The sequence below is a fragment of the Arctopsyche grandis genome, chromosome 12, assembly GCF_051622035.1.
Source record: "Arctopsyche grandis isolate Sample6627 chromosome 12, ASM5162203v2, whole genome shotgun sequence".
Classification (NCBI taxonomy): Eukaryota; Metazoa; Arthropoda; class Insecta; order Trichoptera; family Hydropsychidae; genus Arctopsyche; species Arctopsyche grandis.
Genome location: NC_135366.1, coordinates 9,723,922 through 9,748,406, shown reverse-complemented (window position 1 = coordinate 9,748,406; position 24,485 = coordinate 9,723,922). Strand labels below are relative to the sequence as shown.

Below are 24,485 nucleotides of genomic sequence, written 5' to 3'. Positions count from 1 at the left end.
GGACATCCACCTACGTTTTCCTGATGAAGCCATGTTGATATTTAAATATATATGAATCGACTATTCAATACACAGCAATCTAATTGATATACATCCCGTACTGAATCACTGTTTATACCAACAAAATGGCCATATGTAAACCTTCCATCAAGTAAAAAAAAAAAAAGATAGATATTTTCAAATTATTCTGGCGTTTTGTGCCAGATCGGAAAACACCACACATACATAAGTGTGCTACAAAGAAAATTAAGCATATGCCGAGTTGCCTAGTCACGATACTGCGATCTTGCAATATTTCACTAAGTACTCTTAAACGATGATACGAGTTTTGAGACGATGCCTTCGCAATTTTTTCCTCTCCTCGAGCGTGATTTCTAATTTTCCGACGCAAATTACGTTTGATGATACTCGCAAAGTGTGTTTGTGTACTCACTAAATCTTGAACGAAAATAATAATAAAAAAGCTACAAAATCGAACGATAAACGACCGACACACGAATAACGAATAGAAATTGGGTTATTAAAGGGCACGAGGGTCAACGGATATCGGAGCTATTTACGATTGCGCCGGTACCTATACAAATGTAACACAATACAACATTTGTTCTTGATCACGGTGCGTAGAAATGCACATAAATATAGCTTTAATTGAACATTAGATAGAACAGCGTGCATATCATACTTTGAAACCGTTCCCGTGTTACATATAAGCGAAAAAACGTGTAAAGTGAGCGATTTAGCCGACGCTGTAAAAGTACCGTTGTCTTCGAATTTATCGCAAATTATCCGACAGTTTGGTAATGTGTGTAGTACGTAATGTTGTATTATGTACATTCGCCAGTGGCGTACGACTTATGATATAATAATAATTTTTGATGGCCGCATGCCACAGGAGGCTCGTTCGAAAGCAGTCACGTCGTAAAAATTCGCGTTGGTGAATATAAAACGACAATAAACAATAAATAAAAATAATATTGCTTTCGTATACAAACAAGTGTTTAGACGCCTCACCTGTCCGACTCGTTCACATTTTTACGATCGAACAAGTTCCTTATAGGTGATAAATAAAAACCAGAATCCGAATTAATTTGGCGCCATCGTTGCCTCCGTAACGAGTCGGTGAAAATTAACCACTTTTCAGAACAACATAAATTTCTTCTAATAGAATAAACAAAAAAACCTCATAAGTCAACTTATACAAAAATCACTATAAATATTATACAAAAACTAAAAAATAAAAATAAAAATAGAGGACACGTACAAGGGGAGGTACAATTTCCGGTCAACTTAAAAATTTACGTCGTATCGATAAGAATTTCAGTAGCCGATATTGAGTTTCAGTTCGATAGAACGAACGGTGTTCAAAAAAAACCCCAAAAAACATTGACACAGACACATTTTTTATAGATCATGAAAACGTGATCAGTGATCGATTCTGAGTTCGAATCGGTCAAAATGTCTAGTTCGAATTTTCGCATGATCACAAAACTTCATATAATGTTACTACGTACATACATTACATAGGTAAAGTAAATAAAAAATAAGGTCACATGAAACGAAAAATCTTCGAATACGAGTTTGTGTTATTTATTCATATGAAGGATGAAAAAAATATTATTTGAGGGTTGCTATAGCACGAGCGTATCGACTTTTTGGTGAAAAAGTTCCGACATTTAATTTCATGAAAAGGCGAAGGCTGTAATGGCTTTCGCCCTTTATTGTGCTAAAAAAAACCTTTTATCAATTTGTCGACGTACTATTTATTGTAGAGCCGAGTCGGTCGGCAATCAGCGAATCTGTCAACCGAGATACATAAATTTACCACGTTCAATATTTATAACAGAGTGGAAAACCGTGAGACTTGAAAGTACGACTTTCAAAATATCATATTCGGAATTGAAATCTGATGGCTCTAATTAGTTATACGGTAATTATGATTGCACGCCGATAGAATTAGTTCTGGTTTCGAGCGGTAAATTTTAACAACCTTCAAAATTAGACTATAATTAACTATCCAAACTAAAACTTTCCCTACTCTATAAATATTATATTATTGAAAGCTCATATGTATGTATTATGTTATGAACGACCCACACTGAAAACTGGAACAACACAGCTTGGTGGTTACGTTGATACTAACAACCGAGAGGTTGCCGGATTTGATCCCGTGGGTTTACCTCGATTGCAAAGAATTTATTTCAAGTATTCTTGTAGTGCTGCTGATTAGACTTGGATATTTGTGACTCCAAGTCGGTCTTTTCCTATCAGATTTTGCCAATTTATCTGATTTCATTGTTTAAATAGTTCCTCGTCAAATTGGCAAAAACCATCCTACCCATTATGTTATCACTATTTGAATATGATTTCAAAAATTTATAATTTATATATGTACAAGTTTAATACCATAGATATATAGCTCAGGAGCGACCCGAAAATGACATAATGAGAAAATAAAAGAAACGGAACGGAACGGAAACTTTTCAACTTTCTGACTTTGAATCACATCTGCTCAATCACGCTATTTATTGCAAGCGAATGGAATTGGGAGATGCGGCATTATGCGATGAACCCAAGGGGTTTTTCAATTATAATATCAAAAAAATGAACAAGAAAAAAAAACAAAGACGGGAAGAAATAATAAAAAAAACCAAAGCAAGAAATACAAAAAACAAGTCAATTTAAAGGAATTCGTCAAGTTTATTATTAAAGAGGTTACGTTTACTAGAAATTACGAATTCATTAGGTAGATTATTTGAAATTTAACCACTCTAGTTTTTTGTAAGAAATATCTTTTAGGAGTCTGATAGTACGACTTCTGAGATGAGGGCTTTTTTATGGGGAATATATGTATGTATAATTGAACTTTATTTTAGATAGTATTAGGGTTTCTGACCCGGGTCGACCAGGGACAGACATTCCCGGGAATTCATGGAATTTTTGTTGTCCCGTATCCCGGGAATTCTTATGTCGAATCCCGGGTATTGGATTTAAAAAATTTTGAAAATATACAACATTTTCACGTCTGAAATAATAAATCAAATACACAAAGGATTGTAAAATATTCTCAAAAGGTTTGTTGTTTAGCACCAAGTACAGCGCATTCCCCGAATGTGGAAGTTTTATGAGCATAAAGGCCAAAATCGTTTCATATAATTCTATTTTTGGAAACTCTCAATACCGAAGGACTTGACCTTACCGATGAATTATTCCGAGAATTGAAAATTAAAATCGAAGAAAGAGGAAACCTGAAACTTATTTTTTTAACACAAATTTTAAATAATTCTAATTTTATACCGAACAAAACATTCTTGAGTGTTGTAATTAAAGCAAATGTGTATCCTACAGTGAAACTATTATGAAGCGAGTATATCCTTCTTGTATTGACAATTCCACAATGGTAGAAACTCTTTTAGATTCGGATGAAGATGAAACAATTGTGTGTTTGACGATGAATGAAGAATTAAATAAGGAGTTATCAAAGACAAATATACAAAATAACGTAAATAAAAATAACGTCGACTTTAAAAAAGAAATTAAAATATACATACTGACAGGAGAAATAACCGATAATTAAAAAAAAATCATCCCTTTTAACAATAAAACCAAGTTAATAGTTTTTTTCCAGTTAATAGATGTATCATGTATTATTTACTTTTTTTTATATTTTGTAAATACATAATTATTTTTTTAGTAATAAAATATATATTAAATTGAAAAAAAAGTTTTTTACACGTGTCCCGGGATCCCGGGAACGATCCCAGGCTCCGTCCCGTGTCCCGGGAATTGAAATAGTCCGGGAAATCAGAAACCCTAGATAGTATTCACAAAATACACTGAACTTGAATTCGTCTACTTTACACATAAAATTACATACTTTTCACTTGGAATACATCTTTATTTCGAATACTTTTGATAAATTAACACCCTTTTTTATTAGCTTCATTTCTAAGCGTTGTTAACGCAGGTTAATCATAGAACAATTGTAGGAGTTATTAATAATTTTGTGAATTTCGATTAGATTGCCATTTTCCTCGTATGGAATGTGAAGAGATTGATTATTTCCAATCTCATATTGTATGAAACTGTTGTAAGTTCGGTAGTACTGTGCTTTCATTTTTATTTTTACTAAATTTTTATTAGTTTCACTTCGCCAATCAGTCTGACGAACTTCCTACATTATTCCGATTGCTTTGAAACTTTGCCATTTTGCGAGGTTTGGCCGCCGATAGAGATTTCAATTGCTTTCGCTAATTTGATGGTGAAATATAATCGTAATAAACACGTTTAATAATCCAAAAAATTTGGGGACGGTGATAGCTAACCCTTTGCCTGTAGCCTTATACATATATTTGACTTTCCGACACCAGTTCGTTTTGTCAGATTTTAATTATTTAAATGTCTGGAACTTAAATCTTATAAAATTTGTATTATAGGCTCTCATTACCTCCCATATATTTTTTTACATATATACCAGGAAGACCTAACAGGTAAACCCCAATGCGCCTTCTTGGCCAATTACAAACAATGCAGCATTTTTATTACACAAGTCGCTGAATTACCAGACACTGAAAACTCGAAATTAACGAGACATCTATAATTGTACATTAATCATACTCAAATTGTGGTGACATAGTAGGTAGGAAAGTTTTTTGCCAATTTAATCGGGAACCGTTTCAACAATAAAATCAGAAAAAATGGGAAACTTCGATCGACCTGGAGTCCACAAATATCCAAGTCTGACCAGCAGCACTACAGATATACTCAGAAATTTTCAATCGAGGTCAGTTCATGGGATCGAACCCAGCGCCTCTCGGTGCTGGGCAGAAGCTTAACGACCGAGCTATGCTGCTGGCTATGTATTTTTCATTTTTTTTTCAATCTCATATTTATTTTTACTTCACTAATAGGTAATTTTAAATCGATACCCCTCTCACTTATCAGTCCGAATAATTAAGATATCTTTATTGTATGTATTCCTACGAAGTGCCTTTTTTGTCCATTTTTACTTTATCTATGAATGAACGTAGTAACAACAGATGAAGTTTTGTGATCATGCGAAAATTCGAACTCGAGATTTTGACTGATTCGAACTCAGAATCGATTACTGATCACGTTTTAATGATCTAGAAAAATGTGTGTGTGTGTGTGTGTGTGTGTGTGTGTATGTGTCTGTGTATTTTGGGGAGTTTTTGAACACCGTTAGCCCTATCGTACTGAAACATAGTATCGGTTACTGAAATTCTTATCGACACGACGTTAATTTTTTTCAAAATTTTAAGTTGACCGGAAATGGTACCTCCCCTTATAGGTGTCCTCTTTTTTGTAAGTTTTTTAATTCAATTATCTCCCAAACCACTAACTGGATCAGACTGAAATTTTTTTTACATGTAATAGAAATAACAATTTTTATAACTTTATATTTTTATCTGAACCGGAAGTAGTACTTTTACTCTAGAGAATCGAGGTTTTTTTATGTTTTTCTCAAAAACCTTTCGGTTTATTTAATTGAAATTTCATATCTAGTTTTTTACAAATTTGCAATAATGAAATTTGTATAGGTCTATGAGGTTCATCACGCGTCAATAGAGACACGCGTGAAATAAAATACGAGGGTCCTTATGGAAATTTAGGTACAGTTCTAATCAACAACGATATTAAATCAACGATATCAACGCGTCACGATAACGAATAAATAATAAAATAAAAAAAAGAAACTCGTCAACTTTATCAACACACCTATATGTATGTATATGCCAATCACAATAGACTATTTATAACGGGCTACGTACACATACATACACACAACCGAGATGTTTTTCATCCAAAAACGTCGCGGATGACCGACGATTTGAAAATGCACGTTTTTTTTTTATTATTTTTGTTTTGCATCGTTTCAGTTACGGTCGAGACGACGCAACCGCAGCAGCAGCAGCAGCATCATCATCAGCATCAACGGCAGATACGAGAGGCCGAAAATAAAACGAACGGTGTAAATTAAAAAGGAACGAGAGTAATAAAAACAACGAGAGGAGGATAAAAAAAAGCACATCTCGGAAGGTCGACGAGTAGTGGGAGGTTGTTAGCCTGGAGCCGAGCAGGTTTGGAACAATACCAAACTGCGAGAGGGCGTGGGCTGCTGTGACCCCGCTTTGCGCTCATTCTCTCGCATTGCGCCCTCCGTTCTGCACGACTCTTTCCTGGTTTGTCGTGCAAAAGCAAAGGCGACTCGCACTATCGATTTGCATATGCATTTCCGAAAACAAATTACAACTTGGCAAGTGACGACAGCCAAAAGCAAGAGGCGACGAATATATGTAGGTCGGGGTGTACAATATATAATAATATTATGTATCTAGTGTGAGTGGTGCTTCATTCACTTGGACGTGTCTTTGGCTGCCGTTCTGTGCACACGAGACGTGTATCAAATATGACGAGCAACGATTTTCTCAATATACATGATAATAAAGTCGTATTACATGAATAAAATTAGCATAAAATCCGACATTGTATAATTAAATTCTGATAGACAGTGTCGTGTCGTGTCGTATTCGCGCAATTTACACACGGGACAATGGTAATGCAGCGATTTATAAACTCCCGTACAATCTAAAAATAGAGAAATTCTATAGCTGATAGTAGCAAAAAATGTATTTATCATTTATTGCTTATTTTGATACTGCATCGATAAGTTCTCCAATTTACATTTAAAGATCGGGTGGCAATTAGGGCATATATAAAAAAAAGGTCACTCCAGAGACCGAATTGGGCAAATGCTTTATATTTTTTAAGGAATTGATATAATTTAAATTATTTATATATATATATATATATATATATATATATATATATATATATATATATATATATATATATATATATATATAAATAAATAAAACGCGGCATATAATAATAATATTAAAAATTTAATTATTTTTTTTTAAATTCGCATTTTTAATTTATGTCGGCCGGTCAAATAGAATGCAAAAGTATGTGCACACAGGCCACTAGAACAATAAAACTAAAACAAGTATGAGCACTAGGCCACTAAAACACTAGTGCATAATATTAGCGTTGAATATTTTATTTGAAACGCGAGAACCAAGATTCTCCCTCAGACTAATTAAAACATAGATAAAGTAAAAATAGTGCATTTTCCAAGGATGTTAAAGTGGATAGTGGAAGAAGAGGATATTGTTTGTTATATATATTTCCGGTAGCCTTTAGATATCATTCAATTTACATAATGCGTTACCAATACGGACCATTAGCAACTTGCCCAGCCCCAAAGGGATATTGTCCTGGTCAAAATCCGATGTTTATTCATAACTGCGCGCCTTTCAAGTACCAAATAATATATCATATCGATATATTCCATATTTATTACATATCAGTGGACATAAACGGTAGGTTATGACCAGAGAGAGGCGCGAAAATGCGCTGAAACGGGATCCTATTGTTAATTTCTATTGTTAGAATAAATAGAAATACAAAAGAAACCCATTTTTTTCGAGCTGGCGCATCCTAGCGCAGCTCACTGGTTATGAGTAGAGGTAGGATAGCCAAGGGGCCGCTCATTATTCCATTGTTGTAAATCCTTTGTAAAAAAGGTTCGGCAAACCTTTAACAATAATTTAACAATTTAACAAACCTTTAACCTTCTGGGTCCGGGCTTTAGTTATGAGTAGTGGCCGGAGAGACAGCGCGCCTTTTATTGTTCAATTGTTGTAAAAGGTTCGCTCAACCTTTTTTTTTTGTACTCTAGCTTTGTAAATAGAGCCAAGCCGCCCCGATTCCTCGAAAAAGCACGGTGTCTATCCGCAGTCTAGTTATGAGTCATAACTTATGACAATACACATAATGTGACACAATAAATGCGTTTAGATTATCACAATTAACAATCAATCGTTTAATTTAGATTTAGCGCATCAATGCTTTTAAGTAGTACGCAGAATTGGTACTTCGATTGCCCTTGTTATCAACAATGAGAGTTTGATGAAGACACATAGTAGAATATTTACCCACATATGTACACATACATATGTGTATATAGTACATATGTATAACAAGAGCAAATAAATCAAATTCAATATTTAATGAATATATAAATTTGAATTTTTAATGTAAAATATTTGTATGGAATAATTTTCCAACAAAATAAGCAATATATACAACAATTTACATAAAATTTAAATTTATTAATTTATGTAAATTAAACGCCCCTAGTAATAGAAACCTTAAAACACGAAAATATACACACTACACAAGGTTTATTTTGTTAAAATTTCATAATATAATTAATTGAAAATATAATAGGTAATATAAATTTTTCTTTCAAGCCAAAATAATGTTTAGCGAGGGGGAAAAAAGCTAATTTGAACGTTGTGAATATACATATATATGAATATGACGGGAAAAAGTGTGATGATTGATGTGCGTAACGGAAACTAACGAAAATAAAACCCCGTACAAAAAAGGCCTAAACGATTTGATAGTTGTTACGAAATTGCACGCAAGTAATATTTAAAATAGCATAAATATTAAAAACTTTATTTTACAAGAATAATAAAGTATAGAATAGCAAAGAAAATGAATTCGTAATATTTTTTCGTAGTTTTCTCGCGAGCCCTTTTATCGCATTGTAAACACACTACTATAGAATACATAGCGTGACGTCAATTTAAAAACACGATGGTTTGTAAATTGAAAATATATCTAAATATACAAGGAAATTAAAGATTTGACCGAAATATAAGGTTTATACATAGAGAGACCTCTCGTCGAAAAAGGCATGCGACTGCGATGCACGCCACGTCATGTTCGTGATGATGTTTATTAACTAAGATATACTGAATAATTTCCTCTCGTTTCCCGTTTGATGGACGACAATGCAAAAAATAAAATCAAATAAATCCACACGCAATACACGTACATACATACTACATAACATACGCATACCAGTTACATCGCATGAGGGATATCGACTGGAACTGTTTGGAATTCGACGATTAAATTATTGCACAATTTAAAAGTTATATAAAAATAGAAACAGAAATATGAAGGAAAAAATGTGTACGCCACTGACTATTCGATTGTTCGTAGGAAAAATAAGCGTGCGAATCCAACGAAGAGAAATACTGCTTGTTATAATTGTTGAAATGTGAAAAAGGAAAATAATAGATTTCACTTTCGTTCATACACAGTCCGTGTCCGTGTACCGGCCGGCCCAACGAAATTGTGCTCTAAAACTTGCATTTAATTAAATGATAATAAAGTGAAGTTCTTGATTTTGTTTCGAGCGTCAAGTCACGCTAATCGCGAGGGCGTATCGTCTAAATACCTGCCTTTATTTGACATGATTAATTAGCAAAGGTACAAATCACGAAGGTCTTCGTGCGCATAGGTCACGAAAACCTAATATTAATCGCGTATTAGTGATGAACTGCCACGCAAAAATTATACAAAACAAATTGTGTTTTGACGTCGTTCAAAAACTGGAGACAGTGTTGAATTAGCACGATCATTAGAACACGAACTGTTAAAAGGCGAATTTATTCAAATAAATGAGACGCAAAAACGCTTCAAATTGTTATTTTATTCAAAAACTTTATGAATTTTAATCATTTAAGTATATTTTTTTTCCCAATTATACCATCAACATGAACATTAAAATAATATATGTATACATAATATATATAAATGATAACAAAAAAAAAGTATAAAATAGAAAAATGATCACTGGATCAGTAACTATTGAAATAAACAAGATATATTGTAAACGTAATATCATATATGGTAGAATTCGTTTTAAGTCAAATATTTTAATAAAAAGTTCTAAAATATCTTCAATTCGACTTACAGTAAAACTCTGGTCTGATAAACTCCATAACACCGAGCAACAAAACAATCATTTTTTTTTTAATTTATGAGATATTTCGAAATAAGTGTTTAAATAAAAAAATGTAACTGTTATAAATTTAATTTATTGAGTGTTTATATAAATAAAAATGCGCAATTTTTACAGATTTTTGGATTTTCAGCCATTAACTCAAAATCTAGCTTTGCCAAAAGTGAGTATTTTAATCAATACTAAGATGTTTTTTCTATTGCTTGTGATTTTTATTGCTTTAAAGTACGTATAATTCTTTATCTAGCAAATTTTAAGTCAAAAATATATAGTTTTTTACACATTTATGTATTAAGCTATTGTGTAACCATTGGGCAAGTTTTATATTCCACTAGATTTTTAAACATATCTCATAAACGAGAATAAACTAACAAAATTTATAATCATATTTGAAATCAGTGGGCCAAATTTAGTAAAGAAAATGATTTGTCTCCGCTCCGGTCATATTTTTGTTGCTCAGTATAATTAGCCTAGTATAACTGTCATTATGAAGATTACAAATGAACTATTTAACTGTTAAAAGCATATTCATTGATGCAGATCCTATACGATTTTCGTAAACACGAAATATGTATGTAATTTGTACTGATTATTAAAAAATCATACGAGATGATTATCAAAATATTACATTACTCCATGTTTACCTTTCCATATTACATATATGTATGTACACTTAAAGTTACACATAAGGCACTTGCCATATTAATTATATGTATAGAAACAATAAAACATAATTTGGAACGCGTACTTCCAATACGAGATAATCATTACTAATTTTGTTTGCGAATAGCAATTGTACAAACTCACCTCGAAATCTTGAACACACAAAAAATAAAATAAACCTTAATTATACATGGCTGTTTTGACAGAATTTCGTACTCGCGTATTTCCAAAATAAACTCAAATTTGAAAACAGCACGTGTGTACATCAATTTCGCTTGTTTGACCACTCTCGAACTCGCTGTTTATCGTGCATTTAAAACGAGTACAAAATTTCAATACCGTTTGTTATTACAATTATTAGTCATCGCGGTATTGCAATACCAGACATACGTAAACACGAATGCATTATATAAAGCGAGTTTAAAATATGAATACAATTGATTTTTCCAATGAAAAATAGTACACATAATGAAATGAAAAAAAAAATGTTAGAATGTTAGAATTACACCTAAAGAATTTTATCTTCTCTCAATGATTCACTGGACAATCTCACTATCAGTGAACAAGGTTTCATTCAAATTTATTCAAGATAAGAAAAATTATGTTTCTTCTAAGTGCTTGTTTATAACACGCGTGAAAACGGTATAATTGCGATACGAATGTAAAATGTAATATAGTAAAACCATTGTTTTTTAATATTGTTGATTAAAATATAAACACATGTACGATTTATTTGTATGCATGTTTGATTTAAAGAGCAACTCCGTCCAGTAATAATATAATAATTATTTTAATTTTTTTCAGAGAATTGGGAATCATTTGTCAACTGTCTTAGTTACGCATATTACCAAATAATCGGCCGAAATGACAAACATTTACTGTCGCGAACGAACGAGTATATTTCATACAAAGTTATAGAAAATGTACCTATACGCAATTCAGATATTTTACATGCATTACATTAGTATATTTATACTAGGGAACGGCGACATAGCCGATGAACTCAATTTTATATTTTCCCAAGATGCCTTTATCGGATTGCCCCTGAGCGACATCTATGGTATAAAACTTCTACATATACGAATTTAGATTATAAATTTTGAAATCATATTCAAATAGTGGCGACATAGTGGGTAGAATAGTTATTGCCGATTTGATGAGGAACCGTTTCATCAATGAAATCATATAAATCGCCAAACTCTGATAGGAAACGATCGGCTTGGAGTTACAAATATCCAAGTCTGACCAGCAGCACTACAGATAACACTTGGAATAAATTATCTTCAATCGAGGTAAACCCACGGGATCGAACCCGGCAACCTCTCCAAGCTATGCTGCTGTATGTATATCTAAATAAACCCAAATATAGACACATAATGTTTGAAATAGTCAAAATGATTAACTTTAATTTTAAAACCACCCGTTGAATGTCAACGGGTAAAACGCTAGTAAGTACATCATATTTTCACTCGTTTTATAATTAAGATATTATAATTTATTAAATACTAGCTGAACCAGGCATGCGTTGCAATGCCACTCATTCTTGTTTTCCCGTTCCCGTTTTTGAGATATTTTTTTACAGAAGCCATCGCGGGCATGCACACAATAACTCATGTTAGTTTCATCGTAATCGGTTGAATGATATAGATAAAGACAAAAAACATACGACACAGACAAACATTGATTTTTTATATATTACATATATAGGTACATATGTAGATAAAATAAGAAGAAACCGTTCTTTTAGTTTTCCGTGACCCCCCCCCCCCCCCCCCAGCATGCCCAATATTGATTTTTTCTAAACTTATTAACTTTAAATGTCGACACAATGCTGCTCACTGTGATAGGTTTTTATCCCTGACATGGATCCCCTGCAAGTCTATGTATTCCCAAAGTGGGGGGGGGTCCTCTTTGGGAACCTATGGTATAAATTAATTCGGGTATGCTTGCTAATATGTACATACATACGTACATATGTATTTCAAATCGTACGTTGACTCGCCTCAGAGGCGATACTGATAAACAGTGAATCATCCATCATTCATTATTTAAGAACTGCAGCAACAATGCAAATACAAAACACGCCGAATGAATCACAATGGAAAACCGTAAACACACGACGGCGAAATGGCATAATTCTATCACAGCTCATCATCTGCGACAATTGTGTGCTAATTACTACCAAATTAGAATGCTCGAGAAGATCTATCTACACACATATATAACGAAATGGCCAGCTTTGTGCTTTCGATCCGCACACATAATACGTATATAATAATATAATATATAAAATAGAGGCGATACGTTTTCTTGTGTGCATGTTTCGAAACTATAGATTTCAGGTCAGCACGTTGACTGCTCAACACAATAACACTGACAATAAGGTATTGCGAAAGTCAGCTCCGACACGCAACGACAATAAAAACGAGTAGTGGTAAATCCGTCAATGTGAAAATGTATGCACATGCAAAGTTGAGTTTTCTTCTGGAGTCACATTTTCATTCGTTAAAAAAAGCGACATGGTGATTCAAACACGGAAAAAAGACATACAAGTACTACCATGCATAAAGCAAACACTACATACTATTGTAAATTGTAAATCGCAACGTTACTGTTAAATTTTATGACTGACTTAATACTCCACTAAAAAAATGCAATGAAGATGCAGTGATCAAAATAACACTCCTATAGATTTAATGTTTTTTTTTGCAAAATTATGGAGTACGAAAAGAATGAACGGTGTTTGTCAACATGTAAAGTTCGAAACCAAAGGCGTCCATTCTTTTTATTGGTGCAAAAATGGGTCAATGCTACATACTACATAGGAGCGAAACATGTCAGTATCGGTTTCATCGAAGTGATGACCCCGAATCGAACAAACGAAGTGAATTGGGGTAATCGAACATTTTACGTCCTTAAGGGCACAGGCCACAGGAGATATCTCCGAAGGAGACCATTATTTCCTCACTTTATCAATACTTGAATGCACTGCTCTATCGATTTCATGGGAAATAAAAGAAAAAAATAAATCAAGAAGTATATACTAATGCTTTATCCACTTTTCGACACATTGCAAGTTGCTAGCGCTAAAGCCACTCAAACCGGAATATACAGTTATGTGAGAACGGAAAAAGGAGTAATTGCCGTTGCTTGACAACTCATTGATGTGAGGATAACGCGCATGTACTTTTTTTACAGCACACATTCGATTCGAATATCACACGAGAGTAATTTGGCTGAAACGTGATTTGAATGATAACGGATACGTCAAGAGGGTGTTCAAACCTTGAGATAAGAGCCGAAGTATTTGGTGACGAAGGGGCTGTCGCATTGCGACAGCACCATAATCTCCTGTTGAATATCTTCGATTTCATCTTCAGCTTCTTCAAGATCAATAATTTTGATGGCCACGACCTGCTGTGTGCGGTTGTCCACACCCTTGAACACCTCGCCGAAAGAGCCTTTGCCGATCTTCTCCTGCTTCGTGAAGATAAGCTCGGGATCGACCTTCTGAAACATACGAAAACAGCTTTTAATTATATTTATACATAAAATCGATTGCACTATTTTTGTTGTACGTCCTATATTTGTTCTTGGATTAAAAAATACAGTTTAGTTCTTTGGTACGAAAATTCGACTCAAACCACTAGTCAATAATTCTGATATGCCTGTTTATTTTCGTATTCAAGTAGTATAAACATGCGCTGATATGATGTTTGACTGACATACAACCGCCATAGTAGCGCTATATAGTAGTCACACTCAACTGTCAACGTGTGTAATAGCGTCATATCGAATAGCATAAGTTCGTACTTGAAAATTAGTTTGATATTTTCTAATCAGACAGCTCTAGGACCAGGCCTGTTTTATCTGTCAATAACATTATATGGTAAGGGAGCCCAACCTTTTTAAAGTCGGGGGCTATTTTATTTCATCTAAATTTTTATGGCGATCGACTTGTGATAAGAATCTTATAAGAAAAGTTAAAATATTCATTTTAAAAGGCAAAATATCGTTGAATAACTGCAGAAACAAATTCTATAAAATATATTCATAATTCTTTTTATAAAAACGTCATAGATTTCCTTTAAATATGAGTATTTTTTTGGATTCAATACATTTCAATTGTGTCAACGTAACGTCATTTTGTAATTCAATCAACTTTTATTCTAAAATTCCCACAACCATTGAAAAAATCATTACGATGATTTTTGCTAGACTTTGAATATTATTTTCATTCGTGTCAGTAACACTTTAGTTAAATTGATCCAATATTCCCATTCCTTGTTATGAAGATAGGTCGCATTATCACCCTTTCTCTCAATTAAACATGTTCTTATTTTACACAATAACTCTCAAAATACAAAAAAAACTTATCCTTCGCTCAACCACCTTACTTCATTGAGAATCATCAAATATTTTTATCTTAAGTTCTTCCGAAATAATTTTAAATTTTCTTCTCTGAAACGCTTTACTCTTAAATAAAAGTAATATTATTTTATATTCCATTTTAAAATATGGAAATCATTATTATTTTCAAAATTCCTAATATTGTGATCGACTAAATGTTATTTAGCGATCGACCGGTTGGAAACCCTTGTTTATATGGCATATACAAAAATAACAATTTGTATTATAGTTTTTTTTTTAAGACACTATCCAATACTTTTGGATAAAATCACGATGTTGATAAGTTTCCCGCTTTGACGCTGGAGCTCTTTTCCTCGACTAACATATTTTTAAATCGTTTAAACGAGTCACTTGAATTGAAAAAGTATTCCATCATGGATCAAATAGAAGTACGAATAGAAGTTAAAAGCATGTCTACGTAAAAGTGATTGTTGAGACGTGAGAAATCGAGGAATCGATCACGAGTCATCGTGGAGTTGAAAGCAAACAACGTAACCAATCTCGCTAAAAATCTTCGCAATTTTCTCTAAAAACCGAACTTCCCAACAAAGGTACACACCCGTTGCCAAACTAAACGTATAAAACAAAGTCCCTGAAATTACTCCAACTCAGAGCAAACTTTTATTAGAACAGACAAAAAGTAGATCACCACTGCTAAAAGCTAATTGCAAGTTGTTGATTTCATACGGAAAAATAATACAACTACAAAAACACGCCCGAGCTGACTTTTCAATTGAACTTTTTCCATTAATGCACACAAAAACGTATATGTAAGCGACTACAATACAATATGGACGTTTATTGTGAATCACTGCCGTGACAGTATATAGAAGGGTTAACACGTCGACTGGGTAGGAGAACTCAGGAAATGAACAGCAATGCATCAAAATAGCGCTGAGCCGATTACATCCTCATCTATTTTACGAATTGAAAGGGTCCACACGACATAGCATATTAACGTGGCAATTTCCAACTGCCGATACTCCGGGAACCGACAGACAGTCCTCGCCAGGTAAAACCAACCGACACGTACCGCGTATATACGTGTCAAAAGTTGACAATAATAGAACGACGCATTATTATAAACCATTCGGAGATAACAATTTGCATAATTAGCAGGAGAACAAAGAGCGACGTTAGGTATCTATTGTTTCGGTTCAACTATAAACGTTTTCCGCGTTGAACTGAGTCGCCGCCATTTTTACGCGTGTCTGTTATGTGTGTCGCAACTTTAACCCATTAGGAACAATTTCCTGCAGTGATAAACGTATGTACGCTGGGTATGTACGTACATACGTAGGAGGTTAGAACTTTCTCGGAAAATTTCAATTTCGTTATCGAACTGGGACACTGCGACAAAGCAAAGTGCAGGTCGGCATACAAAGTGCATGTGCAAGCTGGAAGCCCGTGTAAATGCATAACTGCTGTTATCTTCCCATGAAGGTGGTCGGTCTGTTGGCAGGTTCGAATAACGGTCATCCATTGATCAGGCCACAATAGTCACTTCCTAGGTGAGGTAAAGTGAGTTATTTCACGATGACCCAAAAAAAACCGACAATTACGATATGTAAACAAGTGGGGAAGTTTCATTTTTACTAGAATTAAAAATGTTTTAGATAATTGTAACCGGTGTTAGTGTGTTACGACAATCTGCATAAATTGGGCGTTATAAGCAGAAGGAAAAGACTAACGATTCATTTATATTTATTACATAAAAGATGAAACAAGACTGTAATTATTTTGTAAAATTGTGTAACGAGCTATAAACAAGCACGAATCAAGTTCTATTTTCGAAATAAATAATATTCATGACGTACATACATAATACATAAATACAAACGAAGAGCTTTCGAAAAACAAGCTTTATTTCTATTTTTGATATAAAGAACATTTTCTTTATTATTTATTCACATTTTCCGAGAAAGTTTTGTTTTTATCATTGCCTACACAAAATGGGAGAATAAAATGGCCTCGGAACCAACCTTTTTCGCAATAACTCAAAAAATATATGAGAAAATAAACTCACCCTGCATAATACATGTAAAATATATATAAAGAAAAACATTATTTTAACAATCATTCCAAAATTAAAATAGAATCATTCCGTCAGTTCATCATACGGTAACTACGAAATCACACCGACAAATTAATCGATTTAAATTATCGTATGATCAATTCGTTTATTATACGATCCCTAATGTGACAGCTCTCCAAGTAGGCCTGCCTAAATGCAAATACTTAAGGCTTTGAATGTAATAAGTATTATTTTATTTGCCAGTGATGACGAATTGAAATTTGGACGCCAAAATGTTTCACAAAATCCAATGCACGCTAAGAAGTATGGAATGCAATATGGTCGGCATAACGAGGAGAGATAGTTAATACGCGGGTAAGAAGTATGACAGGGGTAGTTGACATAGTTGAAAGATAAAAGATTGAAATGGCAATGGGCGGGTCCCGTAGCTAGAAGAATGGACAAAAGGTGGACAAGAGAAGTGCTGGAATGATCCCCGAGAGAATGTAAAAGGCTGCAAGGAAGGCCGCAAAGAAATTGGGTGGATGAATGAGAGTTGCGTAAAGCAGAAACGAATAGAAGTGTGTTGGGGACGCTTTCATCCAGCGATGGTTGGTGAATGGTTGTAAATGATCATGATTTAATTATTAGAATCAATTTAAATATCTTAAAAAATACAATAAAAACCATACCTCCAATGGCATACAGATTGCCTTGTACAAAATGACTAGACATATAAAAAAGATAAAAACATTTTGAAGGCTCCTCATAAATACAGAGAAGCTGACAATTTTCCAATTTACTTCAATTGAACGGAAAATTCCCTTTTATGAGCGGATAGTAATAGGTGTATTTATTTGTCTATAAACTTCAAAACACTACACATCCCACGTCTATATAGTCTGCGATTAGTAATGAATGCATCACGCCATAGTGGACTGCATCATGATGATACAATCATTGACGTCGGATCACCGTGTCGACCTCCAGCTCCACACAATTAGTACCGTTTTAGTAGTTATATATTAAAGCCAACAGATAAGCTCCTGTTGAATTTGATAAAAACAAATCAACCATAACATACACGTGTACAGAAATATACGTCGAGGAATATAAAAACGTTCGGTTCAAACCGATTGCGAAAAAAATAATTCAATGGCAATCAATCAAATGAAATTGACATCGATTGGGCAACAGATAACATTCCAATGCAATTAAATTATCAAATGTTATACGCAAAACATCAAAGAATAAAATTAAATCATCGACTGCTTCAACACGTTTGATAGTAGCACACACACACATATAAAATTCAAAGTGCATCCAATAATTATGAATGAACCAACCGGAACATATAGATTCACGATAAATATTAAGCAATCTAACATCATTCAATGTGACAATTTGCTGTACACACCCAAAGTTGTGAATTTTTAATTGGGTAAAATTTGAAATTATCTTGAATAAGGTTTTTCATCTCAAAAAACGACCATCTACGAAAATTTACCTAGACATACATACCTATATAAAACGCAGTTAGTATGTATGTACATACTATACGTTTCGAAATAAATTAACGGAACACCGAAATCCCGACATTTTAAACAGTGACCGTGTCGGATCAGTGCTAATTAAATTACGGTGTGTCAACGTCAAATTGTGTATACGTGCAAAGTACGAATATATAAAGATCGTCGATGCTAGTAGGCGTGTGCATGTACATATGAATATATGTATAGCAGTTGTTTAATTTATAATAATTATAGTGCGTTGGAGCACAATTTTTTTTCGATATAAAGCACGGGATTCAACTCTAAACTTTATATTACGTTTACTTCGGATTAGTTTTAAACTAGAAAACGATTCATTGAACATTCAGATTTTTTTTTAGTATGCAGTAAAGGTGATTCATCTGAAGATTAAAATGGGAAGACTACGTATAAATTGATTGGAAGATCCAAAAAAAATATTGGGAACATTACAAGTGCAGATATACATACAGCGGCATGCGGCACGTACATATCTTTTTTTTAGATAGTTTTCGCGTTTTCACGTATCTTTTTTATTCGCGTTTCTTCGCAACCTCATCTCATGGAGTGTTTTCGGTGATATTTGACCCTTATATTGATATAGGTTTGACTGTGATCGATAACAGAGATTCCCCTATTTGAATAAATTTAGGAGAAACTTATCAAAATAAAAAGATCGTACGAATTGACAATGACATGAAGATACACCCATCACAGTTGGAAATCATGAGAGTATCCCTTGCCACACTTTTGAGTGTTCTTACCGATTCGGTGATTATTCCGATCACGGAACATCTGGCACCCGAGAATTCCATCCATCGAGTTACATACGAGAACCATCATACTAACGAGAACTCAAGTGCCAGATATTCCGTATTTGCGATTTTCTTGTCATAAATTGTCGTGTGCGCGATCGTAATGTGCGAAATAATCCGTTTAGCATTAATACCATAACACTTGTTCGCATTCCAATAAGAAAACCAGCTACCTACTTATTTTTTCGTATACCCTTGTTAGTCCGGTTTGAATTATGGTTAATCCGGAAAAAGATCGAATAAATTTTCGACCCATGTCTGCAGATTCCATTTAATAAACATGTCACGAGTCCAGAGTTCAATCTTAATTACATACAAAATTGAATATTTAATCCATCCTTCAAACGGTCAGTGTGCAAAAATGGAACGGATCATATCATGAAGACGGACACGTAATCCGATGTAATTTCGCGAATTACGACAAAGCACAGCACACAAACTGCGCGGATTAAACCACTTTCACCGCAACGATTATGACACGAAATGATACGATGGATCAGATTCGAAACAAAAAAAAAATTGAAAAGAAAAGATAATAAGCGTTCGTTCAGTCGAAGGTGGGAGTGATCATTGCGGTTGACCACAAGCCACACAACCGGCAAAGCAAGGCAAGGGACCAGATGAAGAAGCATTGACACGCACGAGGTGAAGTTGCTTGACCTTGCCCGGGGGGAATATTTTCAAACTGACAGTATATCGAGTGGTATGCTACGACTAAAATGCACATACAAGACACTAAAAAAAAAGAGAAAGAGAATCTTCGACATAAGCGGTTTAAATCGAAGTGTGATCAAGTCTGCCGGGGAATGTGCAGATTATGAATCCCGTAATAGGATTAAAGGAAAAATCGAGCAAATTCTTGGGAACGTCGCAATTTTGTAATCGGCATTTTGAAAGGCTTCGGGTCGCCTGCCGTTTTTCCTCGTCGATAATTGGATTTTGTTCCGATGAAAAATAAAAATGTTGCGAACAATCCACACCTTAACATCCGATGCATAATTGAATTAACCACGGGAAATCTTGTGACGTCGAACATTTGAACTATAAAAAAAAATTAATAAATTCGACATTTCAATTATAGTTCCGGTTTAGTTTCAACTCAATTTCATTATATAAGCAAGTCAGATTGCACACTTAGAAAAATACACCTGGCATAGGAAGTGTAATGTAAAACATATGTATGTAGTTAGTTTGGCCTGAATAATTTCGCCCGACTCTAAAATTGTTTATATCTACATACATAATAGCGAAAATGAAAAGTATGCGCTATATTTCATTTCAGTCAACTTGACAGCAAAATCTCGATTATCATTGGTTTACGAGCTTAGTTATTAACCTGTAGCATTAGCAAATCTATAAATACGTAATTCCTACCGATCAGAACATCTTTTTTATTTATTATATACATATATACCAGGAAGGCCCAACAGGTAAACCCCAACGCGCCTTCCTGGCCAATTACAAACAATGCAGCATTTTTATTACATAAGTCGCTGAATAATGACACTGAAAATCTCAAAATTAACGAGATATCTATGAATTTTATTGTAAATTAATCATACTCAAATAATAGTGACATAGTAGGTAGGATTGACCAATTTAATGAAGAAAAATTTGGCAAACTCTGATAGGAAACGATCTACCTGGAATCACAAATATCCAAGTCTGACCAGCAGCATTACAGATATACTCAGAATAAATTCTTTTCAATCGAGGTCAACTCCCGGGATCGAACCCGGCGCCTCTCGGTGCTAGGCAAAAGCCAACTACCGACCCATGCTGCTCGCTGACTAATAGAGATCGCATATTAATCCAAGGCTAAGTAAACTGAAATGCCGATCATGCCTCACGAAGTATTTAATTTTGCTTCAAATTGTTAATTATAAAAGTTCAGACCATTGTGGAATATATTAAATTCGACAACAAAATGTACATCAAATACAATATCATTTAATATATAAAAGAAAGGGCACTACAAGATCCAAGTGGATGACTAACTTCCACATTAACTCATAGCGACGAGCTCAGACTGCCAAACAAATGAGATAACGCAATGTATATCAACTTACATACATTCACTAGTGAAAAAAATCGCACTCCGGTGTTACAGCAACGATTTCGTTAAAAAAATACCCACGGCTCCTGAAACATGAGCCGTCCGATAAAGCTCTGTGCGGGAAGAAGATCTAATTATGGTGTCGTACACGCACTTTATTATTTATTTCGGACAAAACAATTTAATGTATTACTACAACATATACCGCATTTAGATATTTAGCCTAAATGTTAATCAAAAACGATAAAAAGAATGAGGGACTTGCATATATAGGGTACTCTCGTTGGGTTGAATACTGCTTACGGGCCCGCACGTTGGGCATGCCTGGACTAGACGTCCATTATTATTATACACTTACATATATATGCATTGTATGTACTCGGAGAATAACATTTTGTAAATGTCAAGACTACAGTGAGCGAACGGTTACGATATTTCGCTCGGCGGTATCGAAAGTCGTGACAAAATATTGCGAAATATTTAATATAAAATACATACATACACACACACAGTGAACAATGCATTCGTCATCGATAAAAAAAATGCATCTAACGTGTGACCACCATTTATAGTTAAGATTGTGAGATAACAAAGGCGATTCGTATTTATTTTAAGCGGTAGCTGCGCTGCACTCAAGCTTAGGTTTTACAACTCGAAATAGTGCAATACTTTCTACCGGCTGATAAAATGTGTGGGCATTTCTTGGTCTGTTATCTATAGGTATGTATCAACCGTTCTTAAAGCTAGTTCAATATATTATAAGTCATTAAATTTAGTGATCATCAGTAATAATCGCCATATATGTAGATATACTTCTATTCTTCAATAATCTGACCTACAATTCTTCAATGTAACTCGACATTTTTCACTGTGGCAAAAATTCTCTTGGGTACCATATTTCTTTCGTCCACTTAGCTGTCAATTTTTCAACCGTTTCAATCTCTTTGCTCTTTGCAAAACGTATGCTACCTCCGTCATACTTCACACCCGTGTGTTTACTATGTCGCTTACTATTTCTTCTCATTATATCAACATACTAATCTGAATGCATCGGATTTGATGTAGAATTTCGACATTCAACGTTCAAGTTTTGCGTCCATGCAAGAAATTACAAAAAAAAGAGAAAAACCTTATCAGATTATTCTGTTGAATTGCTACACCAAAATTTTCACATGCACAAAAAATAGCATCGGTACAAGCAAAATTTAAAATAATAAGACTAATACCGTACATTTTCCTACTGACAATAAACAATTATAATAAAAATCTTAAATGAGATAAGTTCCATTATATGTAAATACGACGTATCATCCAAAGTAAATGTTTAGATAGTAAGTCGGTATACATATACGCATCTACAAAGGAACTTACTGGAATTGGGTCAGAGCAATACAGCTATGTATTTTGTAAAATTTATCTTTTGATTCCGATTTCCGTTACGAATATCAAATAACCGTTCTCTAAATGACCTGTTTGTATAACAAATAAGAAAGGGCACTAAATTAAGTTACATATATACGAATCAAACTTATTCTTTATTATCATGAGGACCAACAAATAAAGCAGGACAATAATATTCAGATAATGCACTTCGAAGCCTCGGAGTAAATAGTCTCATCTAAAATTGGGACATATATATGTATGTACTTAAGAGGGCTGTACACCTGAAACCTTAATTTTGTTACCGTTCCTTTCTTCGATATATATATTGAGTGTATGTATATATTGAGTGAATGCGACATTATATATCAATATATATATATTGAGTGAATGCGACAGTTGCGCTTCGACCAGATAAAACGTATTTTAAATTGACAAAATCGAGGTTTTGTATTCTACTATTTTCTCCTCCAAAACTGGACCAATTTTAAAAAAAATTTCATCATCGGTATGAGAAAGATACTTTCTGTGCATCTATCGGCGTATTTTTTTTTAAATCGACCGTTAAATAAGCACACTGGACTCGTTGCGTAGGTGTAAAAAAGAGGTGATTTTATAGATGTTTGGCGGCTCCTAGCTCATATAAAAAATAATTAATCAAAAAAATAAAACGATAGGTGCAACCCAATGGTAGATATCCATAGCATATTAAAAAATAATTTATCTAGTGCCATAATTGAGGAAGGGAGAAGTATAGTACGTTTGTATGGACAAGGCGCTGCTGTCCAGCCCTCTTAAATACGCCATAAAACATTTCATCATTTCGAGAGTAAAATGTGCTAATGCTTATTACACGGAAACTTGCTCTATCTATATTTGACGGTAAAACACATACATAGATACTCAGCTCAGACCCAACACCTCCCGATAATGAACGATCGAGGAAAACTCGCTGGGTTCAGACCCAACAGAATGGATCTGATCTAACGACCACATTGCACTTTCACTAGCCGGTGCGAGCAATATGAAATATGTTAGTCTGAACGGCGGGCGAAATGGTTTTCTTTTCACTTTTCGAAAGCGCCGCCACATTCCGAAAACGAAGCTGTGGAAAACCAGTCGCCTGTTTTCACGCTCCGTCGGATAAGTGACGTTTTCCCCCCCAGACTTGTGCGATGTTGGCAGATTATCCGCAAATCACGGGTGTCTTCGCATGGATGCGCGAAAAAGAATAATCGTCGAAAAAACACAATGGCCGGAAAACTTTTGACGTTTTTCCGAGATCGAGGTGGCTTTCGTTTGTTGGTGCCGATTCACCGTCGATTTGTTTTGCCGAAACGTCATCGAAGCCGGTCATCAGCTGTCAGTCCAATGAGCGGGGCAATAAATAGACCACGTACAAAAGCGCGTGCGCAATAAACGGTTTGGCAAACGGACACACGGATCGTAAACAAATTAGCGCTACAATAATAAACAAAGCATATTAAGCAGAATTTGAAAATTTTACTCGCGTACTAAATTTTCGAGTTACGATCAACCAGTCGAGACAAATTCGATTTTCTCGAATTAAATAGACCCAATCAAATAATTATCACAGCATTATTGGTTGCAAGGACAAGAACGATTTGAATTTACTATGAGACGAGTGAAATATGTATGTATTGTTAAAATTTGGCAGTCGAAGCATACTTTTAATTTTCTTTTCCTCCAAGTA

The 24,485-nt window shown here is 34.2% G+C and overlaps 1 protein-coding gene across 8 annotated transcripts in view; it reads right to left on the bottom strand.

Moving 5' to 3' along the window:
* The window catches only part of GckIII (Germinal centre kinase III), a 49,728-nt gene that overhangs the window by 7,589 nt on the left and 17,654 nt on the right, over positions 1-24,485 (bottom strand). For 6 of the 8 annotated variants that reach the window (XM_077443061.1, XM_077443055.1, XM_077443056.1 and 3 more), the window contains one exon: positions 13,853-14,077. In XM_077443061.1, the coding sequence (XP_077299187.1) occupies positions 13,853-14,077 (225 nt within the window). The remainder of the gene's footprint in view (positions 1-13,852; positions 14,078-24,485) is intronic. The other 2 variants (XM_077443059.1, XM_077443060.1) reach the window with 1 other exon arrangement.